Here is a 27,280-nt window from a genome sequence, read left to right as displayed (position 1 = left end):
TCCTGCACCTTCTGCAGCACTCCATCAAACGCAGCACGCAGCTCTTCCTTGTCCTGCTCCAAACGCTCGCAAGCCTGGACGGAACTCACTGTGGAACACATTGCCTCCTTTAGTACAGGTCTGAAGCTAAATCACTTACAACCCCCAAATCAGAAAAAAGCTGGCATGCCTGTCAACTTAAAATGAAAAGTGAAAACAGTGATTTGAAAAATGATCTCCGACCTGTATTACACTGACAACAATAAAATGGCACATTATTTGAACTTTATTTACATTTCAAAATGTGCTACACACTCTCTACTGTGGACAAGTAGGGACTACAAACAGGCCAGTCTATCAGCTGTACCCTCTAAGCCATTCCTTTGTAATGCTTGCAGAATGTGGATTTGTATTGTCTTGTCAAGATATGAATGGGTGTCCCTGGAAAGCATGTCATCTTGAAGGCAGCATATGTTTGTACTCCTCTTTTACACTGTTCCATATTAATGGTCCCGTCAAAGAAGTGTAAGTTACTGACAACCCAACGAGACCCTGGTTTTTGGACTCATTGCTGGTAATAGCCTGGAGGGTTATTCAGCTTAAATTGTCTCCCTTTCTTTTTATGCACTGAACTTCCTCCAGATTCTTTGAATCTTTTAATTATGTTATGCACTGTAGATGGTGAAATAGCCAAATGCCTTCTCATCTTTCAAGAACATTGAAATTGTTTTAAAACATTAATTTTTCACTTTTTTGGGGGGGTGGGGGGATCTAAGTGGTGGTCCTCAGCCCACATGTGCTCCTAAACCATTGGGCTTTCCTGAATACTGCTTTTGTACCAAATCATGAATACAATCACCCGTTGACCATCAGCCATTTCAAATCACATCATTATTTATTTTTACCTCATTGCTAGCCTTAAAATGCCCCTGTCCCAACTTTTATTTTGGAATGTGTTGCAGGCCTAATTGGAAGGAATGGATACATATTTAAAAATATTTACAAAGTGAAAAAGAGCTGACCAGACAAAACATGAAATATCTTGTGTTCATACTGTCTGCAATGAAACACAAATCAATGTCAATTTAAAATCAATACTTTCTTTTTGTGGGTTGGGGCTGTAAATTATGCATTTTATTTATTTATTTAATTCACAAGTTACTTCCATATCTTAACTGAGGTGTGTGAGTACACACAGACTCGCAAAAAAACCCAAACAAAAAAAACGTGCATTTATTATAGCACTGTTTTACTAGTGTCTAGTGCACACCAAATCCGGAAAGACAAAGCTAAAAACACATTTGCTGCCTTGACATAATGTCCTGCCAACACTTGATGGTATGATTCACTAGAAAAGCATCCCGTTCAAATACACAGTTGTCAGCACAGTTGTGGAATCTCCATTGGCAATGCATGCAAAGCTACAACTGTTACGTGAGACTGGATGTCGAGCCATAACTGAGAAAAAAAGGAGAGTGTTGTGACAGATGATAACATGATATACATATCCATGAACGACAAAGGAACATAAGCTGCTTTTTCTCATGAGTCGAAGCCCAGCATTTCACTGTCGGCGAGGGACTAGAAGTCTCCATTTCTGAATGGCTCTTTACTGTTGGCAACAGATGCTTCCCAGCCTCTTCCCAGCAGAGCTGAGACGTGCCACTGTTTCAGCTCGTACGCTACCAGTGGCTTGGAGAATCGCGCCTGCAGCTGCTGTGCTTTGTACTCTGCAGTGTGTGCAAGGCTGAGCAGTCAATCAAGCATCTTGTGCGGTAGCAGGTTAGGCTTGTGGTTAACTTGAACACATTTAGCTTTTTCAGATGTTTGCTGTCCTTTAGCAGCACAAGTGCCAGTCTAGAAGGGTTGCCCTCAGCAACACCAGTGACAAAATTGGCAAAGACGATGGAAACTGTGGTACTACACAATCAGAAAGCGAAGCCATATCTCAGCCCAGAAAATCAGTTAGTGTTCCTTTTTTTTTTTCATGATTTCTTTCCGAAAATCACTTTAACGTGATTATTGACTCACATGATAATGAGTCACTGACCGGCATCTGACTGTAATCATAAATCAAGAGGAGGGACTTGGGGTCAAATCAATATGTGACTGTAACAAAGTGATTAGGAAAAAAAAACAAAACAAAACCATTGGGGTAAACAGATACACCCTATACAAATACCTTAATCCAATCATGTTTATATTAAGACCAATCGAAAAACAGTCATGAGAATGATGTGGAAAAAAAAAAGATCACTGATGGACGCATGCCTGCACTAAAGGATGAATCGAGTCTGTCCTGTAACCTGCTTTTCCAGGATCCAGGATGGGGGTGGAGGGGAGGGGGGGGGGGGGGCATATGCTATGCCAGAGCCAGCAGATGAGCCTGAGACAGCACTCGTTAATGGCTGGATGCGTTTCATAAATCTGCAGTGTAATTCTATTACAGGGAAAATTTATGCAGCAGACCTCAAATGCACATCCTCTAAATACTCGGAATAATGTGAGTGCAGGGGGGGGGGGGGGGGGGGGTAACAGATAGGAAGCAGAAGTGCATGTGTCACTGGAGAACGTGGTTGAGGAAAGCATGCTGTGGCTTATCAGAGTTGCCATGTGCAGACCTGATATGTAGGTGTTTCAGATACAGGGGGAATCCAGCAAGCTAACTGGCATCTACACAGACATTTACTAAAAAAGGCTGAGTAAATAAAACTTGAGTAAAACGACTGTAGTGTTGGATAGCTCCCAAATTTAAGGCCCAATTATTCTTCCATGGCGGCTCAATGTTTTGATGACTTGCTGGTTTAATCACTTGTAAATGAAACACAATCACCCACAAACACTTAATAAATGAAAGTGTGAAAAGCCATGCATGTATGTACGTGTAGGTTACACGGTGTGGCATGAATAACACACCTCCCTGATAGAAGTCCAGGTAGGAGGAAGGACAAAGCACATGTCGTAGCCTTATTTGTGAGTTACTGAAGCCTCCAAGAGCAATGTACATTAACCATTTAATAAGACTCGGCATATTTATATTGCAAGTCTGGCAAGAAGCCAACACACTCAAGCTCTAGTATTCACAGTTCAGTGATGTCACTTAAACAGGAATCTCATGACAGCCATATGAAACAGCAAGTGGAGATCAATGTTTAAATCCTCATGTTGGTAACAAAAATGACTTCAAATACTGGCATGGCCCATGTGGTGGTCAGTGTAAGTCATTTAAGGGTCTTAAGCATTCACAGACACCTGGAATATGCTTATGAGATGAGACAGCATAATTCATGATAGAAATGAAAAATAATGTATAGGATTAAGAGCAGACATAATGACAAAAACCACTGAAGAAAAATGGACAATAAAGTACTCTGAAAGTCAGGTTGGCAGGTTCTCTGGTATCCTGCTCTGTAACCCATTAAAAACAAAGAGTCTTAAGGAATGAACCTGACCTTACTATTCATAAACAGCAGATCATGCCTGAGCTCAACAAGTCCATAAACAACTGCATGTGTAACAGATAATCATCATGGAAATGTTAATGATATATGTTTTCATAGGAACGCTGAACCCTAGTGGACAAGCATCTCCTCTCCTATAAGTGAGTGCAGTCCCACTCACTGCTACAGTGCGGGGTATTTCCCGTACAGGCAGAAACAGGACCTGGGCTTTGGGGCACTGGTGCATGAGGGATGGCTGCCAGCATCATTCTGTGCGTGCAGAAGAATGTTTCTCTTTCAAACTGCCTTTAAGGCAAAGCAAGGCTCTACTGACTTTGGCCTGCCATGTTACACGGTAGTAAAACAGACAATCCGTCCTCGTCCCTGTACAACATTGCCCGGTGATCTACACGTAGCGGCGGCTAGGTTGGAAACAACACAGAGGACAGGGAACAAATTAAGGGCTAGCAGTGGGAGGCAGGGCCACCCGGAGCAGTACTGTGAGGAGCAGATCATCCCCCAACTCTCTGCTCATGGTTACTTCGATTTAATAAGCAATTGGCTTATTAAAAGGCGACGGCCCAAATGTAGAGTTAGACGGGCGTCACGAACACATGGGACATGTCCGGCATCCGTATATGGCCCACTCACGAGGTCTCTCGTGCAAGTTCAGCAGCTCCAGAGAAAGCTCCTGCCGCCGTTTTCACAGTGTCTTCGTGCTGCAGACAAAAAGGGGGAGACCCATATGAGCAACTCGTACTGCAGGTACACAGAATTTTCCTCAGTGACGGGTAACATGCACTATATACAAAACAACAAAAACTGTGATAAATAAAATCAATTTAATACTTGTGACATGAATGGACCCAACCACAGTCAATTCCAACAGTAATGTGGTTAAAAACATGGTTATGCCTACAGCTACAGTAAAAAAGGTCAGTTTGCTCATCGAAAATGAACAAAATATGTGCTCATCATAGGTTTAGACAAGCAGGATATTATTGTTTGAATAGGACTTAGCAACGAGATTAAATCAAACCAAAGCTAAAGCATATTTCATTCCTATATACACTTCTGCATTATGCTTGGAAGTTGACATATTGACTAAACAACAAGGTAACATCATAAGCTTATGCACACACTAACCGGATTCTTCATGCAACTGTTTGATGCCCATTGCTCTACTGCTCCCAACTGCCTCACTCACTTTCTTTTTTAGGAGTGGAGCAGGCAGCCTGGGAGCTGCTGTGCTCTAGTCAGCCTACCAAAAAGACGCAGGAGCAACGCAGCAGCTGCCTGCTAGCTTCCCAACCTGTGCCTTCCCCTACAGACTAATAAAGCCCATGACGTGCATCCGAACCAGACAGGACCTAATGACTCTGTTAAAACAGCCTCTGGCAGAGCGAATGTAACTGCCCGCGTAAGTGACAAACAGCAGACATTAGATGATGAGTCACTTAAAGCTCTCAAACCTCATGGCACAAGCTTAATAATTAAAACCGTGAGACCGACTGTGGATGCCCAGGGCAGGCAGCCGCACATATCCACTTTCCTATCCCAGCCTGGTCCCAGAGGAGGTCAGCGTCTTTACCCTGGATCCAGCGTAGGGACCCTTAAGGCACGCTCTGCTGCCCGAGCAACCCATGGCGCAGCGCTCTGGTGCGGCTTCGCTCAGTCCAGAGGAGTTGCAGGGAGACAGCAGTCCAGGTGGAGGAAGCGTGGCCACCTCCACCTCCCCACACAAACTGCTCCCTCTCCCCCTTTACATCGGAGGGCTGGCGGGATAGAGCCATTCCATTGGACCTGGGCTCCACCAACCACTCGCTTCCCAGTGGTGAGGGTTTACCATAAAGTCACTAATAGAGGAGCAGCAGGAGAGAATGCTATGCATGTGGGAAGGATACGCAATCGCTGCACTTTGAGACCGCCACCCAAGGCAAATAAAAGAAGGGTGGGATGGAAAACACAAACGGAAGTCTGACAGTAACCTGATCGAGTGGCACTTACTGAAATGCTGCATGTTACGGTAGAGGGGTCAACAGTGACCTTCCCACAGCAGACGAGAGAGGGGAGAGTCTGCGCTCTACTCGGTCAGCTCAGGTTCACGTTATTTGAGAACTGCGTTCCTCCTCACACACCAGTGCCCCTCTAAATATACTAATTTAATGCATGTGATATTTCACAGAAATGCATATGGGGTTAGCAGCAAAATATATATTCGCCCAAACGTTTCTGCACCACAAAGATAACAAGAAAGATCAAATTGGACATAGATTGAAGCCTAAAGTAATTCCTATGTTTTATTAAAGGTGGTTTTATGTTCCAATTAAAAAAAACAAAACAATTGTGTTAGTCCCCAGACCACACAGACTCGAAGCCTTCAATGTCACAAGAAAAGCCACTCTAATACCTTAAAATGTCCCTTAGCTACTAAGCGACTTGCTAATAAACTGCATCAGAAGTCAATGGACAGCAGCTTTTTAAACTAAAAGGGGCCACCAAAAACAGGCAAAAACAATGTTGTTTTGGCGCTACACAAACAATGCTACTCATCAGTGCAAAAGATGTGACTCAACAAAATGGATGTGCGCCGCCTTATAGTAAACTTATGGCAACGTGCTAAGGGTGGTGACAACTTTTTTTTGCAAACAAACGATATGGACCTAATTACACCTTTCGGATTGCCTGGCTCTGCTTGCAACGCTATAAAGTTGGCAGCTGCACGTACTTACAAAGAGAGGACAGTAGGCACAAATGCTATTCTTAGGCCAAAATCTGCTTTCTGTTTAACAGCTTGCACTGCAGGACATTGTGTTCCTATAACAAAATACAATCAGTTTATGTGCTAATATGTAACTGTATATAATTATGTGCTGTCATAGCAAACAAACAAAGGATGAAGGTGAGAAGGCTGTGTGAGCTCTTTGTTGTCAATGAAATACGCGTGTCCTAAACAAAAAACTGAATTGATTGAATTAAAAAGGTATCAAACGAATACTTTAAGGAACCACTTTTCATGGTACGACGATCCTCATATCAAATGCACACAACATATAAAAGTAGAATCTAATCTGGCAAACCTCTAAAAGACAAAACCTTCCTCAATAATCCATATCCATCCTACGATATCTATGTTCCTGGATCGGAGGCTAAATCGATTCCACCCACGCAAGCGTACCAGACTTCAATAACCGAATATCAGGTGTCATGCTTATGAGCATCGGTGTCAATCCCCATCACATGTCAGGACCAGTAGTGATCGAAGAACTAGACCTATTGAAAGTGAACTTAAATATACACTGTGCAAATACTCACTCATGCCCTGTATCTAAAGCTCTGCTCAGGGCCTGACTGGTGACAGATAAAATTACATTTGAGTGGGCTGATCACTCCCTGAAGACCTACCAGAATCTGTTATCAGTGAATACCTGAGAGTAGGCTCATATGTGAATACTAATGCATATTTAGTGAACTATCAAGGACATCTCTATAGGCTGCAAGCTCTGATCTGCACAGAATCTTTATATATATATATATATAAAAAAAAAAAAAAAAATAAAAAAAAAAAAATGGCCTCCAGGTATTAGAAGTACAGACTTGTTTTGATGGAGGCATTACAGCATACAATATATATCAAGTAAATGTATTGATATGGTGAATATAGCTCGTTTACAAAATTGCCAACTTAATTAAAAAAGGACAACAAAAAGACAGCTATAACTGTCCAAGATTTCATATCTTTGGTTTAATATTTTAATTAAAATATTCTACATTGCCGAGGGTGTGATGTAGAGCATGTAATGTAGGGGGTGTGATTAATGGGGTAGACTGGCCTCCCTAGAAACCAACTTGTGAAAGGTAAATCACTGACCTACTTGAAGGCATCACCAAAACAAAGAAAGCAGGGAAGAGAGTGTAAAGGCACACACACACACACACACACACACACACACGTCAAACAAACTCCAAACTGAGGACCAACCTGGCATGGCCAAAATAAACAAAATACTATACAAACTGAGAACTGTCTGAGTCTTCAGAGAAATGTAACCACTCTCAACATGAACATTTAAACAGCAGCACCAGGAAGTGTTTGGAGAAGACAGTACAAATATTCCAAGGCATTAAACAGTGATCATCCTGCTTACCTCAGCATACAGGTTTTGCACCACCACGGCGATGGCCTCGAACCTGCGGCTGCTGGCGCGGAAGCTGCTCTTCAGCTGCTGAATGGTCTGGTTCTTCCTCTCGCACAAAGTCTTGTAGTACTCCACGCCGCGTGGCTTGGTCTCCGGCGGCACAAGGTCTGGCTGGCCGCTGGCCTGGCCCCGCGTGCTCGCCTTCACCCTGCCCTTGTCGACTGGAAGAGAACACCCGCTTAGCAGCGGCCCCGTGTTCAGCATGCTTCCTTTCAGTGCACGCCGTGCACCTTCCAGCACCCGTACCCCACACGTGGGAGAACCGCGCCCTGGCGTCTGACCGTGGGAGCCTCCGTCTACGCCGTCTCCGAGACAGGCTGTGAATCGTGAGCCGCGCGAGCCCCCGCTTCCCTGCCACTGAACGGAGTGCCGACTGAGATTGTGCCCATCTCTTGATCCCGTCGCCCCCTCTAAGCGCTCTTATTTCAGCCAGGCTGGGTCATGCTAGTTTTGATTTACAGGAGCTTTATAAATACAACACCCGGACACAATAAAGGCCAGAGGGGCAGCAAGGAGGTATTAGCAGTGAGCGTGGGGAGAGGAGACGAAAAAGATGCCTTCGCTAAATATTCCCCAGTAAGATAATTCGCTTTAAAAGCTCAACGAAGAGTATGGGGAGAGTATGCCTACGTGATTCCAGATTTATGAAGACCAACAGACTTTTCTGATGTCGAATCCATATGCCGACAAGTTGTGGAATGACATAATTGGCTCTGACTGGCCCAAAAGGACATTTGTGACATGCCACTTTTAACAAGTGTGTGTGTGTGGGCATGAGAGTGGGGGGTGGGCGGTGGGTTAAGCTTCTTGACGCCTTTTCCCTGTGATGTCATAGTTCAATATTCATAGTTAAACTAAGCAAGCCACGTTTCAAATCCAAGCGCTGAACAAAAAACAGGTATTAAAGGAAAAATAGAAGTAGAAAAAAAAAAATGCTAGACAAAAGAGGCACCCAAGTTAGAAAACAACAATGCAGGAACTGCTCATTAACTCCCCGCAGACTGAAATAACAAGTGTGAACCTACTGAGTTTCTCAAACCTGGTGCCAAAATTATTCTAATAAAAATTGACATTGCTGAAAAACAGTTGCATTGCGAAAAAAAGTGCAGGCCATAAACGTGAGCAGCGTGATGCTATGATCCAGTGTCATTTACCAATGTTTCATTTACCAATGCTGCTGCTATTAGTACTGTACATAAAACACTACATTACTCAAAAAAGAATTAAGCTAAAGAAATTTGAATTATTACATACACACAACTGTGTGCTCTCATCCCACAGCAAACAGTTCTAGGCACATATAGCACTGGCTTTATACTTTCAACATGTACATGCGAGTTTCTAAAAGCAAATACTTTAAAACCTTCCCACCCATAAAACAAACAGAAATGTTCTTATCACGTGTACTGTGGGAACCAGGAACATTACAAACTCAAATGAAAAATGAATTTCCAGTGTCGCATGACTGGCAATTCCCCGGTAAAGCCATCACAAGCACAAAGGCTTTTCATTAATGCAGCTGTCCATTTGCAAATCCTCATATCCAACCTGCTTAACTTTTACCACACTTGATGAAACATTGCTTCTTACAGGTAACTGCATGTTACACATTATAACATATTGGCTCTCTGTGCTGGACGTCCGGAAAAAAAGGAATCTGATTTCAGAATTATCATGTCATGAAAAATGCAGGTCATGCAAAAATGTGTTCCAGAGATTAATCTAATAAGATCTTTGCACCTTTCTTTGCATGAAACATATGCATTTTTGCATTAGCAAAGGTTATGGCAGTATGTCATTCCTAAGAAACTCAATCCTTTTGGAGGGGAAAATGCAATGGTGGAGAGCTATGCCCATATGGCATACCTGCAAACATTCCTTCCAAATTCAAGGAATGCGGAGAGTGGATAATTAAAACCATGACTGTGCCTTTACTTGTGAACGCTTGTGTATGATGGCTCCCCCTGCTGGTCACAGTTTAGTTTCATGCAGACCATGGAGCAAGAACGCTCAAATGCAGGATTGCCACATCACTGCAGTGCAGAACTGCCCATCAGGAGCTTTTTCATAACAAAAATCTTTTGATTGATTTATTTATTTTTAAAAAGGTAATAAAAACAACCATCATCGCAAGGCTAGACCTAGTTGCAAGATGAGGTCTGGACGTTTAATACATTTCCCCCGCTACTTGTAGTACGGACCTTCAGAGGTCTCTGTACACAGCACATCTTAAAACAGCAGAACTGAAAAACTTTAAAGAATGCTTTTTATTCTGCCACGAGAGCTGTTAGATTTTCCCCATCAGCTAGAACAAAGTGTTATCAAATGATTTTTATCAAAATAATTAGGATTTAACTGATCTCAATTTGCACCAACAGAAGAATGTGACTCCATGTAAACACAGATCAGTTATTTTGTTTCGCTCTCAGTCAATCCCTCTGTTGGAATGGTCTGACGGGGCTTCTGGGCACCGTAGTCTTGTGCAGACAAAAGCTCCTCGTGCAGATTTCTAATCACTACTACATGATCAACGCACATGTTTCTTTGGTAAAAACAAAAAGCCATGCACGACCCAATGAAAAACACTGGTGTTCACGTCAGGACAGGAAGTTTCTAATTTGGACTGAAGTTTAATATCTAATAAAAAAAGGGATGCATATTTTTAGAATGTACTGCAATAGAAAACATCCCATGTAAACAAAATCAATTCTATACTTATTATAGAAGAGCTTGCTATGCAACAGCTTGCATGTTGCTATAAATGACTCATCGCCATCCAACACTTGAATTATTCAGACAAGCTTAAGAGATGATACATTTGGCACTCTCTGGCAGAGGTATCTGTGGCAAACAAGACATCCATGGCAAATGGTAGGCTACAGACCATGCTCAACAGTCCCACGCAGTACAGAGGTGATCTGTATTTTGGCTACTGAAAACATAAGATTAAAATACAGGCCTTTATACTGCTTTTTGCCACACTTCTTTGACTAAAAAGATTGTGAATGGTATATCTGGCATGTCAAGTTGCAAATGGCATTTCTGGCATATCACAGAGGTCTTTAATTGCTCCAGATGGAATGACACAATAAGCATTCAATGACAATGAGCATTCTTCATTCTCTTGTGCCACTAGGGGACAGCTCAGCCCATGTGGGTGGGCTACTGGGTTAATTCAAAACACTTGCTGGGCTACTTGTTTTTGAACAAATGACTCATTGAGAACACTCAAGGCAGTCATACATACCATCAGCACTAAAGCTGAGAGCTCGTGATGGAGTGTTGCTCTTGCACGACACCTCCAATATGGTACAACAGTGAGCATTTGTAGTCTCTCGTTTAGCACGGGCCGAGCTACACAAGTATAATAACCCAAAAACCCAAATGCCAACACATCAGAAAGGTTGGAGACAACACTTTCCTGATTTAATTGAATTACTTTTTTCATTTGACTTACCCTTCAATATGCAAGTGGAACAATATCTTCATAAATATCCAATTTTAGATGTACATGACGGGGGGGAAAAAATGTGCAAAGCACCTAAAGCATTTTTAGGTGTTTGCTTGTGGGAATATAGGGGGGCTGTCTAAAGGGAATCGATGTAAGAGACACCTTTTGTTGGGGGGAAACTGCTGTAACTTGCCGGTTTGAAGACTGGAAGAGTGGAAAAGTAAAAAAAAGTGTCAGTAAGGTGCATTAAAGTAGAGAGGATAAATTAAAACACTGATTGGCTTAATATTATGGTTAGTGTTGGAGGTTTTGTGCAATTTTCTGTAAATGCTTTATATGTATATATACATACATATTTTCCTGACACTGAAAATGAATAATATGATGCCCATTTTGACTGGAAATTATATAAATGAAAGCATTTAATTCTCTGACTTTTGCACAATATTCCTGACCGAGTCAACATAATTCAACTAAAATCTTCTGCCAAGCAAGAGCAATAGCTAGTATATCAATTTCTTGTTTGAAAGATGATATTATAAGATAAGACAGAAAAAATTAGCATGGGCACTTTAATTTATCATGCAGAAATGTGTCTGACCTAGATTAATTACCCACATAACACCCATATTATGGGCAAGTCAGGTCTATAATCACAGAGAACACACACCATAATTATACTAGAAGCTTCAACAAACCTTTGTTCTGATGGAGGTGTACATGTTGACATACATAACTGAAACGTGACCCTGAACCTTTTCATAGATCACCCAGATTAAATATAGGTCATATCAGCCATGCAAGGGGAAAAACAAAGTCTAGGATAGTCCCCTTATTTGGCCATTATCTATGCTAAAAAAGAATGAAATCAACATTCAATTCCCGAGGAGCCTTTTCCATGGGAATTTGACCCAGTGAAAAAAATGTTTATAAGAACACATGAGACTACAGCCGAAAATAACCATCCTCTAATGCAGCAGTTTGAGAATTAAGTGTGAAGGCGTGTTAATAAAAATGTTAGTAAACAAGTCATGTTAATAAAAAATATATATTACAGGCATTTCCTAACACCTGTGGTTAGAAAACATTCATTAGTCTATGCAAACAGCTGTGGTCAGCAGGTGGATGCCTTTTTCAGCATATACACGAGCAGCCAATGTCAAATACTCGCCAACAGAGAGCGAAAACAGCCCTGCTAAAAATAGACATACATCTCAAAAGATTCGACATGGAGGAGATAGCATATTGAAAGAGATGCCATTTAATTATACCAAAGTGAATCTGTACATAAGAGAAAATCTCCGTAAATCATTTTATGGATCATTTAGATACGTACTGGTGAGTGACACACCTGTTCGAAACACCACCGTGCTCTTCTTGCAGCCAGACAACAGCTGGAGGCTCCGGAGTAAGCCCTTAGCGGTCAGTTTCACGTGAATGTTGGACAGGGAAAACCGAGGTGAGAACAGCATTTTGCAAGTCCAGAAAGGCAAGCAACTAATCAGGCTTCTCGAGCACAACCAGATGGGACAGCATTCAGAGAAGCAGCTGAGGTGTGTGGGAGCACGCCTGACAGCGCAGGGCAGCGCACGGCATGTTCATTGAAGCACTGAGGTGGAGGGACCCAAAAAAGCAGCAGCTACCAAAACCCACCTACCTCAAACCCCCCCCAAAACAAACAAACAAACAAACAAACAACCCACGGAGGACAAAAGCAGAAAAGGAGAGAAGGTTGTAAAGAGGAGGGCATTCAAATAAATAATAAAAAAGACCTTCCTTCAGGAGAGTGTAAGGATTCTCCTCTGGTTCTCAAAAGGACCTGCAGCAGCACAGCTAGTGGCAAAGTCCAGAGGCAGGACTCCTGGAACAGACAGGTGCAGCAATGGGAGCCTAATTCGCCAATCTGAGATGAGCACTCATCCGTCCGCGGCCAGACAAAACCCGGGCAGCATCTCTCTTCGTGTTACTGCTGCCGTAGAGGATGCTTTGGGGGAGACGCGAGGGGGAGGGGGGGGAGGAGCAAGCAGCAGAAACCCCGCGCTGTGACACACCTCCCTCTCTCCCACTTACACACGCAAGGGCTCCCTCTCCAACACAAGGGAGCGTAGGAGCAGCAAAATGGCAGGAGGCAAAGCAACGGTTCTCAGGAAAGGTTGTGCTTGGTGCTGAATTCAGCCAGGATGCTGATCGTTTAAAGAATATGCATATTAGTCATTTGTGATCACATATGGCAATACATTGAATACGATTCATGAATCCTTGTACTCATGGTGAACAAATGAAAAACAGGTTCATGAACCTCTTTGCAATCAAGATTAAATGTAATAACAGATACGGATGTACTATAAATTAGGTCTTAATATACCAAAATAATGCCTGCAGTCAATAACTTGTTTAAAAAAACCAAAAAACAAAACAATAAAATAGCTATAGTATTTTACAGGATTAATTCTCCTCAAATCCCCCCCCCAAAAAAAAACAAAAGCAAAACGCAAACAATGTGGTAGAGCATGCCGACTCGTTTAAGATTACTGGAAACAAAATGGCCTCGCGCTAGCTGAGCATCAGACACAATGCCAGACACAAGTCCAGCAGGACCTGGGAGAAGAATGCTCGCAGCCCGCTGAGGTCATACTCTCCCAACCTAAGCATGACTCTGTTTATAGGGAGACGTGGGCAGAAGCTGCGAAGAGAAACCTCTGCATGATTACATGGCCCCAGCAGACATCCTAATCCTCCTTCCATCCAAAACAAGTAGCTAAAAATCAACCTTTGGCTCTGTTAAGTGTGTCATTTCACAAATTCCAGAGGATATGTAAAGGATGGACTGCTGGTTTGTGTGTGTACTGTATAAAAAAAGAAAAGTAAACACTCATTACAGGCAGTCAGAGATGAAGAGAGGAATTTCTGTGACAAGTGTTCCATTTTGAGAAGAAACTCAGCATGGATTGCACAGCAGGGTTTCAGTTTCAGAGATTGTAATACATGCTACCAGACAAACACTCAATTGCTGAAAGCAAGTCACCTGCTATCTTCCCTGCCCAACAGCGCCATTAATTGCTGAAAACAAAATGACTGAAGATCAGCAATACGATGAGCTGATATGAGCATGGCACCGGCTCGTATGTGTCATATTGGCTGTGATTGGCTCTCCTCTTCCCAGCTGGGGCATACAGACCAGGCCATGGCCTGGTCCCCTGTGCTGCTGAGGGGGCGGTCCAGTGGAGCCCACTGCCACTAAATTCACGGGGGGACAAAAACCCACAACCACAGGGATTTATTCTACACGCCGCACACCCCTGTTCACTCTGAGCATATTGATCTCTCCCTCCATCTGTGCTGGGGTAAAGACTTTCAGCTGGGGCCAATGGGGCAATAGCAGGAAAGGGATTTCACACAGCTATTTGAGCCATTTAGGTTCAGTAAAGGTGAAAAATGTTAAATGGGTTTGGGGTTAGTACAAGAGTATATGCAACAATAAAAGCACCTTAAACTAGCCAATGATGTGAAAAGGTCACTTTACTCAACTTTAATAACATAAAATATATATATTTTTAAATGTTTAAATGTTTATTTATATATCTTCAGGTACGGCTTATTAGAATTTTAGCAAGGTGTGAATGACATAGATCACTGTAGGTGTTTTATTAGGGTTTAGCAGTAACAGCTTCTACCTGATAAAGCTCCAGGGAGTCGTACGGGTCGTGGTGAGGCTTGGGTTTTCAAGACACTCGAAGCAGCCCTCACTGACGCTTGTGAAGATGATGATGATGTGTTCTTGCATCCTGTTCCACAGACGGAAGGAATAAACCCTTGTAGGAACACCACAAACACTTCGCCAGTTAAAGTTTACTTGGGGTGGAGGAACTTTCAGGAGACCAGTATGGTGCAATATGTACATGATAGCCAGACTTTACAGACATCACAAGCCATTTCTGAGATAATGGTCATACAGTGTAATAAGAAATCTTCCACTCTTTCTAACATGTAGTCAAATCTACTGTACTATAACGTACTCTGTAGTGGTGTGTGTGTGTGTGTGTGTGTGTGTGTGTGCGCGCGCTCGTTCGTCACCTGACTGTGATGATCTGGGAGGCTGACTTTGGAGTCTGGTTCTAACTGAAGTCGTCCTGCTAGTTGGGGGTCTTCTAGAAACCCCTGGTGAAGGATCTACATAATCTGAGGATAGGTAAGGCAAGGAAAGTCTATTTGCTTATTTGCATAGCACTTTTTATACACATTGTAAATTTAAAGTGCTTTACACAGACAGAGTAGTACATAATAAAAAAGCTCATTACATCTCAAGATCACTTCAGGAAGGTTTTTGCAAAAAAAAAGTAAAAGGAAAAAAAAATTCCATTTCCATTTCATTTCCATTTACGGTATTTAGTATTAAACAACAACAACAACAACAACAACAACAACATAATGAATTAAAAGAACAAAAACAAAATTAATATATTAAAAGGCTACAGAGCAATAATAAAATGTCAGAATAAAGTACTGCCAGATAAAGCTGAATGATAAGAAATAGAAATGTTCTATAACCAACTAGTGATTTTAGATCAGTACTACTGTGCTGTGTTCTCTTTGCTATGGTTCAATGACTTACAGCAGCATTCTCAGCTGTATCTGGTCTTTTGGGGTCTTCTGAGTCCAGTTAGAAGACCATTACAGAAGTTCACCATGCTTCTAGCTATATTCTTAAGGTGAAAACATTTTTTTGGTGTTTGATATGATGTGGCTAGTAAAGGTGTGGTCTAAGTCTATTAGAATACCAAGATTTCTAAGCTTTCTGACTAGGTGTTTAGTTTTTACATGCTTGGCTTCAAGAGGTGAAGATTGTTCAATATTCTCCTTTCTGTTTCCAAATATCATAACTTCTGTTTTGTCCTAATTCATCTGAAGGAAATTCTTTATAGTGTAGTTATTTGTGTGCTCTAAACATAGACAGTGTGTGTCTATTGGGTTGTAAACATCTGGTGAGAAAGTCAAGTACATCTCTGCATCATCCGCAACACTGTGGTACAGTATACAAGTTGAATAAAAGTGGACCCAGAACTGAACCCTGGGCAATTCCACATTACAGCTATCCTATCAGATTAAACTGCTATTTGTACCTCCCACCTTCTAATAAGGCTCAGGCCATTTGAGGAAAGTTCCCTGTAGTCCTATGCAAATTTGCCCATCTATCTTAGATATATTAATTCTATGATTTACAGTGTTAAATGCAGCACTTAGATCTAGTGATACCATAAGTATAATTTTACCAGGCTCAACATTTAGCCATGTATCATTTAGTACCTTTATGAAGGCAGACTCGGCACTATGGTATGGTTGGAAACCTGACAAATGTTAAAATGGATATTTATATAAAATACACCACTTTCTTAATTATCTTGTTTATAAAAGGAAGATTTGAGAATGTATAGAACTTATTTTAGAGGTTTGGGAATATGTCTAATTAGAGTGAGCCATTAACCTGTTTCCTCAAATGTTCTAAGGTCAGTTGTACTAAACTGTGCCATAATAGCCTGGTTGTTTTTGGGTGGTAATGGAAACAGCATACACATACACACTCATTTACGCAACTTTTTTGAACAAAAGCAGAACTGGTTTGAGAATACAGACAGATCAACAACCCTTAGTAATGACCAAATCCAGAGTACAGCCATGAGTGTGTGGGTTCTCCAAGACCAAAAGAATCAAAAGTTGAAAGTTCTTTGACATTATTTTTCTTAGCATTGTCTACAAGAAACTTAAAATCAGCAGTTGTGATGAAATGGTCATAAATCAATGGACACAACAGCCTATATTTTCAGTTATCAGTGAACTTTGCACAGTATTTTGAAGGTCTGTAAATGATTAAAAATAGGATTATAGGAGCACCTTTCAATATAAAACAGGGGTATTCAAAAGAAAGAAAATTAAGTAAAACCTCTATATAATAGAATGTCTGTTTGAATAAAGTAACCACACCTCCTGTGTGACCAGTTTGGCTTGCTTTCATAAAACTGGAGCTTATATATGAAAATTCTAAGAATTTGTTTTCTTCCCAAAAGCTTGTGGAATCATAGCTTTGCACATAATGTACTGTGTAAGGAAGTATTTGGTTAGTAGCAGCAGTGATGAAAACCCTGGAGTCTTTCTTGCTGTGAAATCTGTTTCAGGCTACTGCTGTTTCTATGGCAACATGAATTATACTAGAGCCTTACAACTGCTCAAACATCTATTAAGCTGCAATCTGCAAACAAGCCATACTATAAATTGTTGGACAGTGAAAGAGCAATTTCACTTTTTGGCTCCAATAAGTGCCAGCAAGCTACAATACAGCTACAAACACCAAATGCCAAAAAAAAAAAAAAAAAAAAAAGTAAAAAAAAATCAACCCCCCGCCCACCAAAAAAACCCCAAACAAAACAAAAACACAATAAAAGAAAAAACAACAAAACCATTAATTCTGCTCGTAATCCAAGCCTTGTTTTGCCTCGGAAAAAGTCCCAACACATGACTTACTTCTCCAGACCCGAGTCTTACGCTTCCCATAACAGGCTGCTAACAAAGGAACGATGCAGAAGCGATAGGATCCGACAAGAAGGCATGTCAGAAGAGTGAGGTCATACTGAGTGCACACGCTGGACTGGGGGATCGGGGTTGAATTGGTGAAGATGTGCACGGACAGTTCGGTCCAGGTGCCACTCCGGAGGGCCCTGTATGCCTCCATGACCTTATCCGGTGTGCTCAGTAATGCATGCAGAAAAAAAAACAAAAAAACAAAAAAACTGCGTTCCAGTCCCCCCCCATCCTTCTGAGGTCATATTCCACAGTTTCTTCATTTCCCTCTGAGGGAATTGGAGCGGAACAAACCCTGTCTTTTGGCCATCTGGGACTGAGGCACCCCCTGCTCTTAGAGTAGAATAGCCATCAGCCAATGAGAGAGGATCAGGGTAGTAGGATGCAGGGGGCGGGGGGCTCTTTGTTTGGGGCTCCCCCCCCGTCTGCACTGAAAGATTCGGCTTCAGACGGGCTCTATAGTAACAGGCGATCACAGCCGTTAGAACAGAGCTGACTTGAGTGGACACTCACTGCCTCTGTCAGAAGCTCTCAACTACGTCATGGGTAAACTTCGCAGAACACTTGTACTCCGCTACATTACTCTTCAGTCATGGTGTCATGTCAGGTCATGAACATCTGCACATATGCACAGCCATAAATCAGTTGATGTTTCCTTAAAGCATCCATAATTGCATTAAAATTTAGCTGCAGTGTCAAATCCTGCCAAATCCTGAAAGAAGCATTTATATCTTCAGGCTTTAGATGAAAAATGCCATCAACAAGCCTGAAAAAGGGAGTCATGATCTGCAAGAATAATGCTGATCTTATCCTGTTGCACTGTGCACATCAGGGTATTGTAAGAATACCTACCAGCACTTCACTGGCAGCACATTAGTAACAAAACCTCACACTCAAACGGGATTGAATGTCCAGTAATGGTGAAATATGCTCCCCACCAAAATCATGTGCATAAATACTATAAGTACACATTTTACCACTGAACTTGAACAAAAAAAATAGAAGGAATACATTTCCGATTGTTGTGACCACCCATATTGACTAGTATGTATATCCTTGTTGTGCCAACAATCCATGAATTCATTAAACTGCTTTAACTAGTATGAGGATATATTAAAACAACTTTGTGATAAAACAAACCCCAAAGTCTTGCCTGGCTTTGCATGGCTGGTGGAAGCCCTGGGACTTCTGGGTCGTGCTCGAGGCTTCACTGGCAATTTCGAGGCTGAAACATGTGTGTGAGCAGCAGGTATGAGGAGTCTGGAACGTGCTGTCCCTGAAACCTCAGCTCCTGTGTTTTCAGTAAGGTGCATTTTTGAACTACCTAGAAAGCAACACAAGTTCTGCATTGGTTATAGTGCAAAGAAATCTGCCTTTTCAGGGGTCACTTCTCTCAAGTAGCTAACAATGGATAAATAATCACATTCTGCATACTGCAGTTACTTTTTACAGAGTGAGACGGCAAATTCAATAGAGGTCTAGGGAGCAAAGGTAAATGCTTTGGAATCAGTTCAAGATTATGGGAACTATTCAGTGAACTATTACCACAAAAAACAAACAAACAAACAAAAAACCCCCACACAAAAAGGACCAGTAGTAAAGGGCACTTGTATTAAAAGAAGGTAGATCTGGATCCTCTGCTGGGGTCTTGCGAACAGGACATAAGTTTTGGTCATTAGAAAGCGGAAATCCTCCTCGGTATACTGTGAAGATTGCAGAACAATCGCCTCCCCATGGTAAAAATGAGAACTGCAACCAGACTAAAACCTGAGCTCTAGACTCTAGCACACAAAAATTAAACAATGAGTGCAAAATATTAGCTTTAATTTGAAGGCTTTCAGCTCTACAAAGGTCGTTCCACATGGGAATCATGTTAATCTCGTGGTTATTGTTTAATTTTAAATCCAGCATAAGGTTTGAGAATGTTAAAATAATGACTCCATTTGCCAATGTCCACATTTATCTCCACATTACAATCTACAGTAATCTGCAGAATTACACTGGAAACCAGCTGCTCATTATGGTATAACAATTTGGAGGCAAGTCAAGGCTCTATTTACCCTTACATACATGATTGTGCCATCTAAACATGCCATGTATGCTGACAAAATTAGCAGCGAAGTTTAAATTCACTTAAGACTTTCCTGTTTTTTTTAGTAATATACAAATTGGTTAAAAAAAAAAAAAATCATCTGAAGACTTCCAGGATGATTCTGCAGTGTAAATGCTGAACATTTATTGAGTAATATGCATGAGCGGTATCTACCTGTTATGAGCTGTAACAACTTTTTTTTTTGTGGACAATGATTAACAACAGCTGCTGAATCAAGTTAAGATCTGGCAGAATTCAGTGAGAGCTTGTTTATATGTAAAAGCTGACAAATATTCAATGTACAAGTTGATTATGCTGAAAAGTACTTTAAACTTCCAAGAGCCATACTAAAACAGCGCAATACGAAGAGCAGGTATTCCCAAGCACACTATCTGGGGTATAAGCTGAAACAGAATGACCAGGCAAAAGTGGTCATTTCAAGAGCAAACCAATTTTCTTACCTCGGCTCATGCCCCGTTTGCTCCTTGGGGAAGGCATGTCTGTGGTGGTGCAGCCATTTCTCCCCACTGGGCCAGCCTTGGGCTTTGATGTCAACGGAGCAGGCGGCCGAAGGTTTGCAACTGGGGCTCGCGCGGCTTTGGTGCCTCCCGTCCTGGACACCGATGGCGAGGCGCCAGGTCTGTCTCGGCTCCAGTCGCATGCTGCCGCCCCTGCCAGTGTGGACGGGTCCGCCTGCAAGAGGAGCTGTCCTTCAGCATTACAGTCCCACATGAACAGGCCAAAGGCAGTGTGGCCCACCCTCACTGCGGTGCCGGCCATAACAGAGCCGGAGAGCATGAGCAGGGTTCAGGCATACACACGCTTGGGAGCCAAGCTGCTATTGTACTTCAGTCCTCCTGGGAATTTGTAGGTCTCTGCCTGCCAATTCCTCGTCCCCCACCCCTAACTCTATAAACACAGTAAATGTGTACACATGGAGTACATTTTCTGCATTTTCAGAACAGCAGGGCCGTATTCAAAGCAGCAATTAAGGCAGTTCAAAGCAACAGTATGATGGTCTGGACCTGGTTTTTGCCTTTGCTGCTTGGGTTTTGCAGAGCCAAACAAAGAAATCTGAAGTTTTAGCATTTGGAATCTAACTCATTTATGTAAGAATAAAAGGTGGGTTTTCTGAGAATCAGTTTTAAATTCTCAAATGACAGTACTTTACCAGATGGTTCTGCTGCTTTTCACACCCGATTCTGTATATGAGGAGCAGAAACAGATTGCCAGTAGCTTCAAGGATCACACGTTACCTAAATTAGTAATGGATCTCTCAATTGTCAATGTACAAAATGTACAAAAATGTGTCTCCATTTTACAAAAATAACAGACATTCCTAAAAGACACTCATCAACAACAATTGCAATATTCCACATGTAACATTGAACACACAGTTATTATGCAGATTTTCTGCTTCTGATTTTTACTCACTTTTGGACTGGGCTTCTGGGGTTTCCCGCATATGTTGAGTGACTCAATGAACCCTTTGTCTTCTCTAGAAGAAGTATTTCTGTCTGCAAACTTGGCCAGCCCAGGTCGTTTCAGCACATACACTGCAGATGAGGTTTTTTTAGTGGTGAAACTGTTTAAGGTTGTTTTGACTCGTGCGTCTTTCTCGCTAGGTTCTTCCATAGTAGTCTGAGGTGAGGAGCATGTCTCAGACTGTGTGCGAGGCTGGGACTTTGGAGTGGTTCCTCGTTCTTGATAAGCAGATGAACTGATTCTTTTGATTCCAGTGCTTTGGTCCCTTTTAAAGCTACTGCAGGGAGGTATGACAGGGGAATTGCAAGAAACTGCAGAGGTAGACTTGGTAAGAGATGCCTTGCGTTGTATAGAATGGGAAGTCTTTGTCGTCTGATTTGTGGAGGCTTGATGTGTGATATTTGGTGAAGCCTTCATCACTGCCTCACCTGATGACTTTAAGCCACTGACAGGTCTTTCTATAATTTTTGATTTTACATTACTTAAGTCAGGCTTGGCAAACCGTTTGATCTCTATTTTGTTACTTTTGATTGGTGCAGTCAAAGGTGTTTTGGGATTCAGAGAAACAGAACTTTGCTGGTCTTGGGCCAAAGGACTCCCCAGATCACTCCTACTTTTGCTAAGAGGAGAGTTTGAGAGGGAGAGGTGGGAAAAGGTTTTGGAGCCCAAAGACTGAACAGGAGTAGAAGTTTGGACATTACCACTGATGTCTAACTCCTCAGAGGTGCAGAGCTGGAACGTCTTTCCCTCAGCTGGTGTGGAGTGAGTGGACCCATTGGTTCTCAATGACATCTGCTGACCCTCTAAATGACTTTTGTTACAATGAACTGGTGCGACACCTTCAGATCGATCTATGACCGTGACCATGTGCGGCGACCTGTGCGTCGCAGTTCCTTTCAGAGGACCTAAAGTACCTAACGGTGATTGGAAGACCTCCTCTTCCATAATGTAAGTATGATTACAAGGCTGGATGAAGGTGACCCCCAATTCCTGATGTTTGGCTTCAGTACCTGAAGTACTGACCTTGCTATTAACAAGTCCCTCACAGACATCAGGGAGTAAGCCCAGCACCAAGCCAGCCTCAGACTGCATATCTGAGGATTCACCTAGGAGCGAAGCACTCAGTAGCTGATCAGACTCATGGAGCAGGAAACTGTTACTTCTGAAAACCATCTCTCCAGAGCCGACAGTGCTGCAGCTCTCGCTGGAGGCACTGAAAGGTGGGTTAGCAGAGCTGACAACACAGTCCTCTCTCCCTGCAGGGTCAACGTTTGTCTCTGAACCACTGTGTCTTTTCTCATCGGCGGTACCACAGGCAGCAGGACCCAGGGCCCTTGCAGAATCAACACTGATGATCTTGGTCTTATGGAACGCCAAAGTCGCATCTTGGTTACAATCGTCATTATGAGTTTTGACATGGTCCACCACGGCTGGGTCGTTCGATTGTGCAGTGGCTTTTTTGGTTCTGTCCTCAGTGGAGGACACTTCACTGATACAGACCTTTACCATCTTCACATCAGTGGGGCAATATGTGCTACTATGACTTAAGTTACTGCTGGTCCTGTGAGAAACAGGGGAAGAGTCACAAGGGCAAGCAATGCCACTGCCATTTTGTTCTTCCACAGAGAATGTGAGATGCATGGCTCTATGGAGCTCTTCCATGCTTCTGGCTGTTTGAACAATCTCAGCAGAGCTGACTTGAATGTCTGTACCTCTGTTCTCTTGCTGTTTCTGGCCTGGTACGCCTCTCTCCACGCCCAGACAACACTTACTGAAAAACCTCTGCCAAGAGGATGTACCTGAGAAAGGAAAAAGGTATGAGATGGTGTTGGAGGATTAAGCAGTGTGCATTTTCTCCCCAACAGAAACATTTCACTGTTTAGTCTTTTTTCATATTCCACAGAAACTCAGACAGCCACTCCAGCACAAAAAAAGTTGTTTTGTATTGAATACAGATGCAACAGGCATCTCAAGACATGACTGTTGAGGTTAAGACACAAGGCAAATACACATGACAAACAAAACAATTTTACCAACAACTTCTCAGTAATACTCAACTGGAAACTTAATGATCTTAATGTTTCATAACATCAAGTTTCATTTCAGTGAACTACCTGGCCAATAATGAGAACATGATATCCTGTTGAATTTTTAATATGTCCTGGAACAACTCCATTCAAATTGTACAAGTAGCAAAGTCTGGCCAGTGTACTGCTCACCAGCAGTTGACTTGACTACCCAGGAAGGCCTTAAAAAATACTTGAAGCATGAGTTCCTTGTTAAGTGTAAGCATGGCCAATATCCAACTAGAATATATATGTAGTAATTACCTTAAACATTACCTCAAAAAGACACCATTCATAAGACTAATAAGGATAGGGAATAATGGAACGGTTTCCTGTAGTACATTTCAAGCATGGTGAACTTTAAATACATGTCTAAAGAAAAGGCTTATTGTGGCACAGCTAGAATATGGTTAGGATATTAATACACCAACACTTGCAAAACCTGAAACTTGCTGGTAAACCAAACTACATTGCAAGGCTTTGGAACATTTCAGAAATTACATTAACTAAGCACATTCAGCGATTTTTAAATACACAACATAGACTAGAAGACCATAGAAAATTTCAGCTCAAACTATAGCGTGAGATTTAATGCTCGGCCTGTTTCTGCAGCGATCACAGTAACAGCCCACAGGGACAAAAACACTTGGCATGAACTGTTTGAACTGTTGGAAGAATGACTGTGCTTACCACTGCACTCCTGTCAAATACAAAAAGGAAGGGAAGGAGTAAGGAGATCTCTCATTGGAACACACCAAAATCAGTGCAGCAGTGCCAACACTAATGAGCAACACATCCTAACCACATACTCAAATTCAGCTTGTTCAGTGCAGAATTCACAATACTTTCCAACAATATTAACATTATATTAGCAAAGGTTTTAGTTCATGATGGTAAATGGGGAGGTACAAACAGGAGGAAGCACTTGCCACTAGGCAAACGTGGTCTGAAAGAATTGCTGTAAATTGTGCATGGGTAATCTAGACTAGATCTAGGGTTGGGAGCACCTCTCTAAGGGTATAAATATCTGCTGAATTTGTGTAGCGTTACCTAATTTGTTATGGAAACCTTATGTTCTACCAGTTAACTCATCTGCCCAGGCACAAGTGTGTGAGCTGCAGACATGGAACTATATTGGTGTGCTGGAATCATGTAATATAGTAAATTACTTTGTATTGTTGGGGTGAAGTGGGTATGACTGTTGCTTCTTTTTTGTTTCCTAACATTGTAGGTTTTTTCCAATCAATTTCTCAGAGGTGAAGGGTACCATAGAGATCACTAACAATTTTGATGACATTGGAAGTCTGGAAATTCTTCTGAACTGAGCCTAGTCTGTCAGTGTCTTCTTTCCCTTACTGGTTATAAAGTTTTTTTGACGCCAACACCCACATATTATCTGGGTGTTAACATCATGCTTCCATACTAGCTTTGGACCTTCACTTACAAACACACCAGTGTGAAGGTGTGTTTTTTTTTTTCCATGCATGAAGATTGATTATGGGTCATTTTCACTAGTGTGCATGAGCAGTTTCCTCATCTTAAGCCCTCTATAAAAAAAAAGTCTACTTCCCCTTCTGACAAAGTAAATGGTTACCTTGGGAACAAGCAGTCACTTACAGCAGGACTCTCCAAATAAGGTGTTAAATAAACAACTACCTCTGTTACCATGCCACTACAAACAGGACGCTCACTGGGATACGGACACATTCAATGTAAAAATATGACAAAAACATGGGCCAAGTTCTGACACGGAGCTCATTTATTCAAGGGGGTGCTAGAGAGAGTTAGGCAAGGACTACTCTGGTTTGCTGAGAGTTTATTGACACTGGACCTGTACTAGAGCGCACAATGGTGCCTCTGTCCATGGAATAACACAGAGTACGAGAACAATAAATGACAAACATCTCATCTCTAAAGCAACACAGTGTTATCCTTTAATATATATCTGACACCTTTAGATAACTCACCCACATGGGAAATGACTACAAGTAGCAGGAAAATGATGAGCAGTATAATGGATTCCATCAGAAGGAATGAAATGTATGCTTTGAACTACAGTTGCCTTGAACTGTGCAACGTTTTACTTTTTATCTGATGTAATTTAGACCATGCCATGAACATTTACCGATTTAAAGAAACAACCATATTGATTGACGTATAAACTCCAAAAGCAACTTCAAAACCAAATTAAGTAGCAAAAAGAGAACCCAAACCTACCTATCAGAGTGCTGCCGTGTCTGCCCTGTGCATCTCCTTTTGGTCTCTTGTTCACCCAGCTTACTCTTCCCTGAGTCAGGGAAGCTCTTTCTGAATCAATCCCATTAGTGCTGCGATAAACACGCCGAGACTAGACCAAACAAGCTCAGACCTGAGCATCCGTAAGTTGGCAGCAGTGTTTCTTCTGCTGTCAGACACTCATCCATCAGACCAGCTCAAACTTCACCTCAGGGGATCATGCGCGTGCTGCTGGAGTGTGGGACTTCACTTCCCGAGCTCGTGGCGATGGTTCCTTACCTAGGGACGCTCCACAGTCCTGCCGGCAGCTGTCAGCACAGCTGTATGAAGGCACTCTGCCTCTGCTTGTTCAAGCACGCCTTTACACATGCCACAGTTCAAGGTCCAGATTGAGGCCACACCAAGTTGCAGGGTTAAGTTTACTCAGGGAGAGCTACTGGTTACCTTATCCTTACCAAGTCCCTGTTCAGGGTGGGAGGGGCCTGTGTGCGCCAGGCCAAGAGCCGCATTCACTGTTACTAGGCAACTCAAAGCCCTCCTTTTATAAGAGAGTTCAAACCAGCCAGCTTATTTGTAAAGGCCTGAAACTGAGACCAGTCACCCATGTGCATGTGTACGTGTGCGTGCGTGTGCACGCACACACACTAGCACGCACACACATGCGCACATGCTTTTACTTCAATCAAATTCAGGACAGAGAGAAATATCAAGAGTTTTTTAGCTCACCCCAAGTTATTTATCCTTATAATACTAACTTGTTAAAACACAAGGATTAATAGTGCATACAACAATAATTAAGTATGGAATAGCATAAATGTACACTTTCTTCAAATAATCCCTCCATAAAAAATGTGCAACACAGCATACACACACCTCCTTTGGTTGTGTCATTTCTGGGACAGGAGGAATGAACTAGCCCTGACTGTGGCTCTAAGTCCTGACCTTAAGAGCACAGTTCTATTCTTGCTGAACCCATATAAAGCTCTTATACAAAACTGAAACATTTATAGAACAAATAATGCCCATCAAGAACTGAAGAGTGACCTGGCTTAATAAGCACATCAAACAATCCAGTTATTAAAACTGCCAGGTCATTTTAAAGCTCAGACGACCACAAAACTGCCAGAGGATCTGCAGCTGTGCACGAGTTAGACAGTAGGATGGACACAAGCACATATTTCACACGCACCCAGTGATTACAGCCATCATGATGGTAGGCGCAAAGGCCAAATCTCTGGTGAGATTAGTTTAAATAGGAAATTACTGTTTACCTGAAGGCTGCAGAAACTAAAGTGAGCATGGCTGAATAGTTCCACTGAACAGATTCCACATCCTAAATGTCTAATCCTTACAAACAGGAATTCATATAATTACCATTTTTTTTCCCTGCCAATTTCTGTCATGTGCCCTTTTTAATTATTGGTGCTTTTCAGGAAGGAGGTTCATATGAAATATTTCTCAACACTCAAATATAAAAAAGTGAAATGGAATACCAGTAACTTCAAGAACTTGCTTGTTCTGTATATAATGTGAATACAGCTTCTCTTTACTCATTTGCCCTAGTATCCAAGATAAACAATGTGACTCGTGTGACTCAATAAAGTCAAGCAAAAGCAATGCTTATGTACATAAAAAAATAATTCCCCTCACAGTCTATATTTGTGCCTATAAGACTGAATATAGTTACAATTGAGAATAGGCTGAACAACTTTAATTTAGACCTCCATTCCAAATACTGTGGCAAGCTGCTGTAAAACCTG

General features: G+C 42.0%; 1 protein-coding gene and 1 long non-coding RNA gene across 2 annotated transcripts; one reads left to right on the top strand and one right to left on the bottom strand.

Annotated features, from left to right (window-relative positions):
• Nucleotides 1-4: 4 nt before the first annotated feature.
• Nucleotides 5-25,527, bottom strand: LOC113579224 (nucleolar and coiled-body phosphoprotein 1-like). Its single transcript, XM_035531941.1, has 9 exons — nt 25,503-25,527; nt 21,169-23,018; nt 20,196-20,427; nt 18,796-18,966; nt 15,144-15,248; nt 14,744-14,854; nt 7,568-7,779; nt 4,071-4,138; nt 5-89 (listed from the first exon to the last, which is right to left on the bottom strand). The coding sequence occupies exons 2-9, from the start codon at nt 22,879-22,881 to the stop codon at nt 86-88; spliced, it is 2,616 nt and encodes an 871-aa protein (XP_035387834.1). The 5' UTR covers nt 22,882-23,018; nt 25,503-25,527; the 3' UTR covers nt 5-85.
• On the top strand, nt 4,145-6,414 carry LOC118242249. Its single transcript, XR_004776705.1, has 2 exons — nt 4,145-4,354; nt 4,639-6,414. It is a non-coding gene; the product is annotated as an uncharacterized LOC118242249 (long non-coding RNA).
• Nucleotides 25,528-27,280: the final 1,753 nt, after the last annotated feature.

The sequence above is a fragment of the Electrophorus electricus genome, chromosome 12 (genome assembly GCF_013358815.1).
Source record: "Electrophorus electricus isolate fEleEle1 chromosome 12, fEleEle1.pri, whole genome shotgun sequence".
Taxonomy (NCBI): Eukaryota; Metazoa; Chordata; class Actinopteri; order Gymnotiformes; family Gymnotidae; genus Electrophorus; species Electrophorus electricus.
The sequence above is the reverse complement of the archived record's forward strand: the minus strand, read 5'-3'. Positions and strand labels throughout refer to the sequence as shown.

Coding starts and splice junctions, on each gene's coding strand:
- LOC113579224 (XM_035531941.1), bottom strand. CDS start 22,881: ATGGAAGAGCTCCATAGAGCCATGCATCTCACATTCTCTGTGGAAGAA. Junction 20,428..21,168: donor CCCAGAAGCCCAGTCCAAAA/GTGAGTAAAAAT, acceptor CTCCTCTTGCAG/GCGGACCCGTCCACACTGGC. Junction 18,967..20,195: donor CAAACGGGGCATGAGCCGAG/GTAAGAAAATTG, acceptor GTTGCTTTCTAG/GTAGTTCAAAAATGCACCTT.